The sequence below is a fragment of the Thalassophryne amazonica genome, chromosome 11, assembly GCF_902500255.1.
Source record: "Thalassophryne amazonica chromosome 11, fThaAma1.1, whole genome shotgun sequence".
Lineage (NCBI taxonomy): Eukaryota > Metazoa > Chordata > Actinopteri > Batrachoidiformes > Batrachoididae > Thalassophryne > Thalassophryne amazonica.
In genome coordinates, this window is record NC_047113.1 from 85,903,700 (window position 1) to 85,915,217 (window position 11,518).

An 11,518-nucleotide genomic window follows, 5' to 3' on the forward strand; every position below is an offset into this window, starting at 1 on the left:
TGGTGAAAAGTCATGCAGATTACTGGTTGAGCTGCTTGGATTAATAAATGGAATAGTTTTGACTGTGTTGAGTGTTTGGTCTCCAAATTATTGATGAAACAAGATCAACGCCCGCTGTGTTGTGTTACATCATAACGTAATAATTAAGCATGACTGAAGGTGCAAATGCTTCATTTTTAGACCCCTGTTAGCACGACAAAAAACTTTTACATCACTTTTTAACCAAAACTGGAGCAACTTTAAGTTTTGACCCCTGTACAAACCACCTTTATTGCTGCAGTGCAATAAAGTTTTAGATCAGTCTTCTAAAAACATTTGGGTTTTTTTTTGTTTTTTCTTTGTTCTCTGCAGCCGATGATGGACAGAAACAAGGCGGATGAGCTGCCAAAGCTGCAGTGTGGTTTCATCGACTTCGTCTGCTCCTTCGTGTATAAGGTCAGACAGAAAAATTTAAATAAAAAATCAGAATCCATCCTGCTTATAAATTAAACCCTGATGGCTCAGTAAACCCATCCAATTTGCATGTCACAGAATGATTTTATTCAAGAGCACTGAAAACCTGCAGACGACTGTTTGCTCCACATTCCTCCGTGTTAGCAAACAATCGTTCAGTCCATTCTGCTTTGTGCATGTGTTCATACATTATCGTGGTGCAGCTCATGCACAGGAACATTTCGTCATTAACATTTTGAACCTCCAGCACTTTTTAAACTCACTGTGGCCTCATTTCTCACTGCAACTGCAAGTCCTGCACCTCTATGGAAGCAGCAAAATCAAGACTGAAAGCAGGCATTGCTCAAAAATGTGTTTTATGATAGATGATACAATTTTTTGATTGCTTATGTTGCAAAAAAAAATAAATAAATTTGAAAGTGTGGAATTTATTTACACACATTTTTCCAAGTGCCCACATTAGGAAAAAAGTATTATTAACTATTAATTCAGTTTTGCTTAAGTATTCTTTACTCTTTTTACACTTTTTTGTTCTACTTTGTCTCAGCAATAGCTCTGTTCTTTCATCATTGAAAAAGATCTGCAAAATTCTAACAAAAAAAAAAAATCTGCAAGTTTCTTTTCCCCATAAAAATTTGTATAATTTTTCTAATGTGACTGTCAGCTGCATCATTCAATGCTTTCCAGTTGTGCTGAGGAGAACAGTTTTATTTATTAATACGTATATTTACTTGCAAGCTGTAGATATCAAACAATTCATTTCACAAAAGATAAACTGTTGTTATATTTTTGCTGTCATTTTCTAATTTCCAACGTAATGTTAATTTTTGCAGTTTCTGCTTCTGATGAATGGTATCATCTTGGTAGATTTAAAAAAATTATTATTTATTATTGATGAAAGTATGATTCATTTATTAAAGTATGTGTGATGGGGCTTCTTATATATTTAAAAAGGTCAAATCTACATAAATCACCCATATTTTGCAAGAGAATCATATTAAGAGATATTTTGTCAGATGTCCTTTTTAAAATATATATATGAGATTTGAGAAAATGTCTGATGTGTTGACTGTTGTGCTGCTCTTCAGGAATTCAGTCGTTTCCATAGTGAAATCCAGCCCATGCTGGACCGCTTATTGAACAACAGGAAGGAGTGGAACGCCCTGAAGGAGCAGCATGATGCCAAAGTGGCAGCAATCGAGGAGGCCAGGAAAGCCAAAGAGGAAGCAGCTCAGAAGGCAGCAGCGGAAAGACAAGGTAGGAGGATGACACGCACGCACACACACACACACTTCTTTGACATACTGCATCTATTCAGATGGAGAAGTTCTAAGAATATTTTTAGGCTCACACATTAAAAGACAACTCCAGTGATGTCCAAAAAATGAGGTGGGCTTCATAGATAATTGGCAAAGCTTCTGGGGAAAACCTGGTCTTGTTAGGAGAGACGGCATCCATCCCACTTTGGATGGAGCAGCTCTCATTTCTAGAAATCTGGCCAATTTTCTTAAATCCTCCAAACTGTGACTATCCAGGGTTGGGACCAGGAAGCAGAGTTGTAGTCTTACACACCTCTCTGCAGCTTCTCTCCCCCTGCCATCCCTCATCACCCCATCCCCGTAGAGACGGTGCCTGCTCCCAGACTACCAATAACCAGCAAAAATCTATTTAAGCATAAAAATTCAAAAAGAAAAATAATATAGCACCTTCAACTGCACCACAGACTAAAACAGTTAAATGTGGTCTATTAAACATTAGGTCTCTCTCTTCTAAGTCCCTGTTGGTAAATTATATAATAATTGATCAACATATTGATTTATTCTGCCTTACAGAAACCTGGTTACAGCAGGATGAATATGTTAGTTTAAATGAGTCAACACCCCCGAGTCACACTAACTGCCAGAATGCTCGTAGCACGGGCCGAGGCGGAGGATTAGCAGCAATCTTCCATTCCAGCTTATTAATTAATCAAAAACCCAGACAGAGCTTTAATTCATTTGAAAGCTTGACTCTTAGTCTTGTCCATCCAAATTGGAAGTCCCAAAAACCAGTTTTATTTGTTGTTATCTATTGTCCTCCTGGTCGTTACTGTGAGTTTCTCTGTGAATTTTCAGAACTTTTGTCTGACTTAGTGCTTATCTCAGATAAGATAATTATAGTGGGCGATTTTAACATCCACACAGATGCTGAGAATGACAGCCTCAACACTGCATTTAATCTATTATTAGACTCAATTGGCTTTGCTCAAAATGTAAATGAGTCCACCCACCACTTAATCATATCTTACATCTTGTTCTGACTTATGGTATGGAAATTGAAGACTTAACAGTATTCCCTGAAAACTCCCTTCTGTCTGATCATTTCTTAATACATTTACATTTACTCTGATGGACTACCCAGCAGTGGGGAATAAGTTTCATTACACTAGAAGTCTTTCAGAAAGCGCTGTAACTAGGTTTAAGGATATGATTCCTTCTTTATGTTCTCTAATGCCATATACCAACACAGTGCAGAGTAGCTACCTAAACTCTGTGAGATAGAGTATCTCGTCAATAGTTTTACATCCTCATTGAAGACAACTTTGGATGCTGTAGCTCTTCTGAAAAAGAGAGCTTTAAATCAGAAGTGCCTGACTCCGTGGTATAACTCACAAACTCGTAGCTTAAAGCAGATAACCCGTAAGTTGGAGAGGAAATGGTGTCTCACTAATTTAGAAGATCTTCACTTAGCCTGGAAAAGAGGCTGTTGCTCTATAAAAAAAGCCCTTCGTAAAGCTAGGACATCTTACTACTCATCAGTAATTGAAAAAAATAAGAACAACCCAGGTTCTTTTCAGCACTGTAGCCAGGCTGACAAAGAGTCAGAGCTCTATTGAGCCGAGTATTCCTTTAACTTTAACTAGTAATGACTTCATGACTTTCTTTGCTAATAAAATTTTAACTATTAGAGAAAAAATTACTCATAACCATCCCAAAGACGTATCGTTATCTTTGGCTGCTTTCAGTGATGCCGGTATTTGGTTAGACTCTTTCTCTCAGATTGTTCTGTCTGAGTTATTTTCATTAGTTACTTCCTCCAAACCATCACATGTCTATTAGACCCCATTCCTACCAGGCTGCTCAAGGAAGCCCTACCATTATTTAATGCTTCGATCTTAATATGATCAATCTATCTTTATTAGTTGGCTATGTACCACAGGCTTTTAAGGTGGCAGTAATTAAACCATTACTTAAAAAGCCATCACTTGACCCAGCTATCTTAGCTAATTATAGGCCAATCTCCAACCTTCCTTTTCTCTCAAAAATTCTTGAAAGGGTAGTTGTAAAACAGCTAACTGATCATCTGCAGAGGAATGGTCTATTTGAAGAGTTTCAGTCAGGTTTTAGAATTCATCATAGTACAGAAACAGCATTAGTGAAGGTTACAAATGATCTTCTTATGGCCTCAAACAGTGGACTCATCTCTGTGCTTGTTCTGTTAGACCTCAGTGCTGCTTTTGATACTGTTGACCATAAAATTTTATTACAGAGATTAGAGCATGCCATAGGTATTAAAGGCACTGCGCTGCGGTGGTTTGAATCATATTTATCTAATAGATTACAATTTGTTCATGTAAATGGGGAATCTTCTTCACAGACTAAGGTTAATTATGGAGTTCCACAAGGTTCTGTGCTAGGACCAATTTATTCACTTTATACATGCTTCCCTTAGGCAGTATTATTAGATGGCATTGCTTAAATTTTCATTGTTACGCAGATGATACCCAGCTTATCTATCCATGAAGCCAGAGGACACACACCAATTAGCTAAACTGCAGGACTGTCTTACAGACATAAAGACATGGATGACCTCTAATTTCCTGCTTTTAAACTCAGATAAAACTGAAGTTATTGTACTTGGCCCACAAATCTTAGAAACATGGTGTCTAACCAGATCCTTACTCTGGATGGCATTACCTTGACCTCTAGTAATACTGTGAGAAATCTTGGAGTCATTTTTGATCAGGATATGTCATTCAAAGTGCATATTAAACAAATATGTAGGACTGCTTTTGCATTACGCAATATCTCTAAAATTAGAAAGGTCTTGTCTCAGAGTAATGCTAAAAAACTAATTAATTATTAAACTTCCTTTTTGCTAAAGCTTATAGTTAGGGCTGGATCAGGTGACCCTGAACCATCCCTTAGTTATGCTGCTATAGACGTAGACTGCTGGGGGGTTCCCATGATGCACTGAGTGTTTCTTTCTCTTTTTGCTCTGTATGCACCACTCTGCATTTAATCATTAGTGATTGATCTCTGCTCCCCTCCACAGCATGTCTTGTTCCTGGTTCTCTCCCTCAGCCCCAACCAGTCCCAGCAGAAGACTGCCCCTCCCTGAGCCTGGTTCTGCTGGAGGTTTCTTCTGTTAAAAGGGAGTTTTTCCTTCCCACTGTCGCCAAGTGTTTGCTCACAGGGGGTCATTTTGACCATTGGGGTTTTTACGTAATTATTGTATGGCCTTGCCTTACAATATAAAGCGCCTTGGGGCAACTGTTTGTTGTGATTTGGCGCTATATAAATAAAATTGATTGATTGATTGATTGACAACTAACTTTCTTCATTTTTCCTCTCTTCATTCCTTGTTTCCTTTCCTTCCTTCCTTCCTTCTGCAGCAAATGCAGCCCAGTCACAATCAAAGACTTGTATCATCAGCTAGAGATGGAACTGCTCCACCAACAGCTCACTGTGTGTCATTTGTGGTTCAGTGCTGGTCCTTGAAAACACGTTTTCTCTCAGACGCTTTTTAGTTTTTATTATTTAATTTTTAAAAGTATATCTGAAATTACAGCACTTTCTGAAACCTTTTTTTTTCTTTTTCCTGCTCTGCTTTGCTTTTGCTTTCTGTCAGCTCGTGGTCCCCAAACTAGCTCCTGCACAAATTAAAAGCCAAAGTTTGTCGCTGACTTTTCACCGGCAACTGCAAAGTATGCAATAAAATCAAGGAAAATAAAAAAGATGAATTGTTTAATTACAAATGCCAGCATTTTCTTTTCTTTTTTTCTTTTTTTTTTTGAAAGTTTGGTACTCTTTCAGAAATGATGATTTACAACTCATGTATGTGATAGCATGAGGTGGTTGAGGGTTGCACCTTAATTTATTGAAAAATAAATAATAAATAATGATTTTATTTTTAAGTTTCCCCCTGGAAATGTTACTGGATCAATTTTCAATGAGGGTTAAGGTTAGGGTTGGACACATTTTTCTTGTAATGTTTCCAACTCTGTGGGCCAGCAATCAATCACCATCTCGCAATGGGAAAATTGTTCATGTTAAAGCACAAAAATTAAAATAATCTACAAAAGGTTGTCATGTTGTTTACCTGTGGACTGATTTTGAGTAACGTGAAAAATCATTTTAATCATGTCACAGTTTGTTAAGATGTTTAGTTTCTTTCCTGTTGTTGGAAATATTTGATTTAAAGGATGATATTGTGCAGAATTAGAATTTAGACCTGCTTTTATGGAGTCTTATTGTTGTGATAATACACAACGAAATGTACAGTAATTTGCACAGTCAATAAACACCAGGTGACGTGTGGGCAGGCTCGAAGATAGAAGACCCCTGACGAGAGAGAAGCCGCGTCCCACACGGCTTCCACCACCAACGGTCTGAAGAACACCGGAGCCGCCAAGTCCCGAGTCCCCCAGGTGGCCTCTGTCTTCGGCTGTCGACCCTGGTACTAGCGGCAGAAAGCAGAGATATGATGTGTGAGTGTGAGTCCGCACACTCAGTAATTCACAGTCCAAACACAGTTAGGAGGGAGCCACCTCCACCTCCATCACACACACTCGTGCAGCTCCTGGTCATCCACTTATCTGGGTTGGGTGTGAGGCGAAGCCGTCGCTGTCCACACCAAACGCAATCCTCCAGACAAGGCAACACTCCAGGAAAAACGGCTGCAATAGAATACAGGTTAAACACACACAGTGTTTTGTCAGCAGAGAAATTACCTTGTTAACTGGTAGTCGATTTCTCGCGAGGAGGTGGAGTTGCAGTCCGGCTTTTATGGTGGTGATGATGATGAAACGAGTGACAGCTGGTGCAGGGGATGAATGACAGCTGTCACTTCTTCTGGGTCTGGCGCCCTCATCGTGCTTGGAGCCCGCACTCAAGCAGGGCGCCCTCTGGTGGTGGTGGCCAGCAGAGTACCTCCTCTTCCCACACAACACTTATGCGCGTTCACACCGGACCCACGTGACGCCACAAATTCTCTGTCATAACTGTGTTAAATAAAGGACAAAAGGGAATAAGTCCTGCTCACAGGCTGGCTGCCAGAGACAGGACATGTCCACATCAGTATAAACTCCAGACATCTCCACGTCACTACATATCCAGTCCTTGATTGGTCATCATGGCATGACAAGACGACAAAGTTCAGATTTTTCAACTTGGGGAAGAGAGTGTTGTATGGCTGGGGGGGCCTGGCTGCCTTTTTGTTTTCTGTCTTTTGTTTTTCCTTCCAGGTGGCTTGCATTTGGGACTGAGTGGCTGTGTAGCTGAGTTTATCAGACCTACCGCTCACCTGATCACCTGAGCTGATCACCTGCGGCTCATTAGGACTCACAGCTGTGGTGCATCTACATGGCTTGGAACATGGTGGCATTTAAGACTGGAGTACACAGTGTGTATTTGCCAGAGACTCGACCCTGTGACCAGACGGGTGAGATCGTCGTCTCGGAGCCATCTCATCATCAGTGGATGCAGAGAACGTCCAGGTTTGATGCATTGGTCTGTGAAAGAGGAGGGGATGAGGTTCTCACGCTCGTCAGCACACTTCCTGAGGTACGTTAGATTTTGTGACTAACATTTACAGTCAGTAAATGTGGTGTCCCTCCACACCCTTATTATATTGAGCTGTATGTTGGTCGTTTAAATCAGCTTCCACTGCAAGTGGAGTTTTTGTGACTGGATGTTCCATGCCTGCAGGGTGGGAAGCTGATTAGTAATTAAGCCAGGAAGTGTTTGCTGTTTGGCACCTTTGATGCGTTCTCTCTGTGTGTTGAGTGGACTCACATAATGATTCCTTCTTTCACAGACTCGGTTTGTCGCGGCCACCTGGGGGGGGTGTCGGCGGGGTCCTTGGGGTCCGAACCAGTTCTGGCTCCGGGACCGTTAGCGCTGCTGGGAGCTGCCACCGCAACTCCACCACGCCAGACCGCGCACTTTATATTTTTCACAGCACTGTTATGTTCATTAAACTCTGTTATCCTTTGTACCGTGCTCTGCTTATTTTATCTGGGTCCTTCAAACGCTGGTCGGTTCTCCGGGCTTGCGTCCGACACATAATAGTAGTCTCTGGCCAAACATCACGGACCCAGCGGTAGCAGAGACGGTAACGCACCGGGAAGGCGGCAGCAGACGTTCAGAAGTTATCCGGATCAGTTGCGGGTGCTCTCCGCCCGGATGGTGCGCGGTTGGAGAACCCATTACTAAATACTGATTTGAGCGCTCATGCAGCCGGTTTCCTGTGTGTGCCTTATCCGAGGGTCGTGTGGAGTGTGGACTGGCGACGGCTTCGCGTCGCACTTCGACCGGATAAGAGGTTTAACGGGAGCTGCAAAGAGTGTGTCTGTAATGGGTGCATGCGCACGGCGGAGCTTCTGTGGCACGGGTCGCTGTGCTTCCCGTGTGACAGTTGGTAGCCCCGTTTCCCCGGATGAAGATAACTACTACTGCGCTGTTAATGTCAGCTCCGGTGTTATTTAGTTAAATCACATTTTTGGTTGTGTGTTACACAGAGCTGTGCACAGAAAGGCAGCATGAGTTTGTTTTCTCAGTTACCAAAGGGGGTGTTTCATTTTTAGCACTTTGGTTCCCTCTTTTGGTGACTGAGTCACATTAACCGTCAAGCTCTTAAGTTGAACAGGTGTGTTCCATTTGTTTGAGCTTGACGGTATAAATCACTTATTAGTTTTTGTGTGTGTTCATTTTGTGTGGGGTGTTTTTGAGTGGGTTTTGTGTGGGGTTTTTATTTGTACACTATTTAGTGTCTGGGGTCGTGACCCTGCAGTTCTGTCTGGAAAAAAAAAAAAAAAGGACCCAAGCAACTTTATGTTAGCTGTTAGTCTTTCTTTTATTTCTTTCAGTTTCACCTCCAGGGTTTGAATGGGACGGTCCCCTGGGGGTTCATGGGGGGGGTGATTGGGTGTTTTTTTCTTTTTTCTTTTTTTTTTGTTTTGTTGTTTTTGTTATGCCCTCTCTTCTCCTCTGACTCCAGCCGGGTGAGCCGTAGAGTCGGCGTTTGCTGAGTGGTGCAGGGTGGTTATGCTGGGCGTTTCCCAGGTAACCTCGTGCACCCGGGAGGGGAGGGGGGGGTTTTGAGGTATTTTCTTTTGTTCCCTCTCTTCTCCTCTGGCTCCAGCCGTGTGAGCCGTAGTGTCGGCGTTGCTGGAGTGGTGCAGTTTGGTTATGCTGGGCGTTTCCCAGGTAACCTCTGCACCTGGGGGGGGGGGGGGTGTTTTTGTTTGATTCCCTGTTCCACCTCCGGCTTCAGCGCGCCTTTGAGCCGTGTGCCATCGGCGTGGCTGAGGTTTGGGGCAGTGGGATATACCCGCAGCTGGTGGCTGGTTTGGAAGTCGGAGGAGTGGCGCCGTTTTGTGCCGTCTGCCATAACCGCTGTTCCACTCCTCCCGGTTGGCTTCTGGGGTATAGTCACGGTTGGTGACACTGGACGTGCTTCCAGTTTCCACTGCGCCAAGGGGGTGGGGTTGGGGTTGTTTTGTTTGTATGTTTTTTTTTTCTCCTTTTGTTTTTCCCCCCAGTTTCCGCCCTCAGGGTTTGACTGTGGTGTCCTCTGGGGGGGAAAGGGCTGTGGGTCCATCTAGCCATTGACGGCCGGGGCTGGGTCCGTTGGTCATGAGGGGAGGCGTCTCCTGGGGTTGATGGAATGGTCCTCTGGGAGGCGCTGGGAGTCCCCATGGGTGACGTTGGATCCCAGAGGGACCTCGGCTGTGGTTATTACTCCTGGAGCTGGCGGGATGTCCTCTGGGGGGTGTTGGTCCCTACATGTCGTTAGGGGGGGGGTGTTAGCATTTTTATTTGCAAGCTTAAGTTTGGGTTTTTCTTTTCTCCCCTTCCCGGGGTTTGATGGAACGGTCCTCTGGGGAGGGGGGGGGGTGTTAGCATTTTTGTTTGTAAGCTTAAGTTTGGGTTGTGTTTTTCTTTTCTCCTCTTCCCGGGTTTTGATGGGACGGTCCCCTGGGGGGGGGGGGGGGGTGTTTTGGTTGTTTGTGTTTGTCTTTTTTGTTTTATGACTAATCAGACTGTGAACATGGTTGGACAAAGGCTGACCGCACAGGTTCAAGAACTCCTGGCCACACCTGTGCTAATTGACTGATAGAAACAAGGGCAAAGATGCAGCCAGAGGAGAAGACATCTACCGTTCTGTTAGATGAAGATTCTGTTGGAAGATGAATGCGGATACGGTTTCCAGCCATGGTCCCTGGAGGGGGGTGTTTCTCCTGGGCCAGGTTTGTGTGGTCGCCGGGAGGCTTCCCGTGAGGGTGGGGTACTGTTGTATGGCTGGGGGGGCCTGGCTCCCTTTTTGTTTCTGTCTTTTGTTTTTCCTTCCAGGTGGCTTGCATTTGGGACTGAGTGGCTGTGTAGCTGAGTTTATCAGGACCTCACCCTGATCACCTGAGGCTGATCACCTGCGGCTCATTAGGACTCACAGCTGTGGTGCATCTACATGGATTGGAACATGGTGGCATTTAAGACTGGAGTACACAGTGTGTATTTGCCAGAGACTCGACCTTGTGACCAGACGGGTGAGATCGTCGTCTCGGGAGCCATCTCATCATCAGTGGATGCAGAGAACGTCCAGGTTTGATGCATGGTCTGTGAAAGAGGAGAGGGTGAGGTCTCACGCTCATCAGCACACTTCCTGAGGTACGTTAGATTTTGTGACTAACATTTATACAGTCAGTAAATGTGGTGTCCCTCACACCTTATTATATTGAGCTGTATGTTGGTCGTTTAAATCAGCTTCCACTGCAGTGGAGTTTTGTGAACTGGATGTTCCATGCCTGCAGGGTGGGAAGCTGATTAGTAATTAAGCCAGGAAGTGTTTGCTGTTTGTGCACCTTTGAGCGTTCTCTCTGTGTGTTGAGTGTGGACTCACATAATGATTCCTTCTTTCACAGACTCGGTTTGTCGCGGCCACCTGGGGGGTGTCGGCGGGGTCCTTGGGTCCGAACCAGTTCTGGCTCCGGACCGTTAGCGCTGCTGGGAGCGCACCGCAATCCACCACGCCAGACCGCGCACTTTTATATTTTTCACAGCACTGTTATGTTCATTAAACTCTGTTATCCTTTGTACCGTGCTCTGCTTATTTTATACTGGGTCCTTCAAACGCTGGTCGGTTCTCCGGGCTGCGTCCGACACATAACAGAAGAGGGCGACATGACGCGAGGCAACGCAATATCGCACCACAAACGCACCAAATCGCTTTATTCACGTCTATCGTGTCACATTGTGTAGCTTGGACTTTTGTGGCGCCACAACGCATCCTTCCATGAGGATTACATGGAAACCTGTCGCCGCCATCGCTTGCGTGGCGTCCGGTGTGAACGTGGCAATAGACACTAGAGATCCACCAGTTTTGCTCTTCACCAAACCTGATTTTTAGGTGAAGTTGCCTGTTGTTGCACATTTGGTGTCTGATGAAAAAATGGGAGCTGTGTTTTCCCTGCATGTCAAAGTTACTAACGTTTCCTTCTACCAACGGTATGCTTCAACCAAGAGACTTTCGTCTATACTTATTTTAACTCAGCACACCCAAAACCTCACCAAGTATCCACAGAAAAATTGAAATGTTTCTGTTGCATTTCGACCAAAATCGTAGGCGGCTATCTTGTACTGAACTCAATATGTGCACGTGTGTCGGATGTGCACATGAACACGGTTATGTATGTTCATGTATAGAAGAATGAGCACACTGAATTAAAATAAAAGTTTATAAGTTAAAGTGATATTGAGTTCGATGCCATGCATGGCTCGCCGCTGCGTATAAAAGTGACAAATGC

At 43.8% G+C, this 11,518-nt stretch overlaps 1 protein-coding gene across 1 annotated transcript in view; it reads left to right on the forward strand.

Moving 5' to 3' along the window:
• The window catches only part of pde6a (phosphodiesterase 6A, cGMP-specific, rod, alpha), a 69,774-nt gene extending 64,369 nt beyond the window's left edge, over positions 1 to 5,405 (forward strand). The window contains exons 21-23 of the mRNA XM_034182323.1: positions 352 to 435; positions 1,542 to 1,710; positions 5,108 to 5,405. Of these exons, the coding sequence (XP_034038214.1) occupies positions 352 to 435; positions 1,542 to 1,710; positions 5,108 to 5,151 (297 nt within the window). The 3' untranslated portion in view covers positions 5,152 to 5,405. The remainder of the gene's footprint in view (positions 1 to 351; positions 436 to 1,541; positions 1,711 to 5,107) is intronic.
• Positions 5,406 to 11,518: the final 6,113 nt, after the last annotated feature.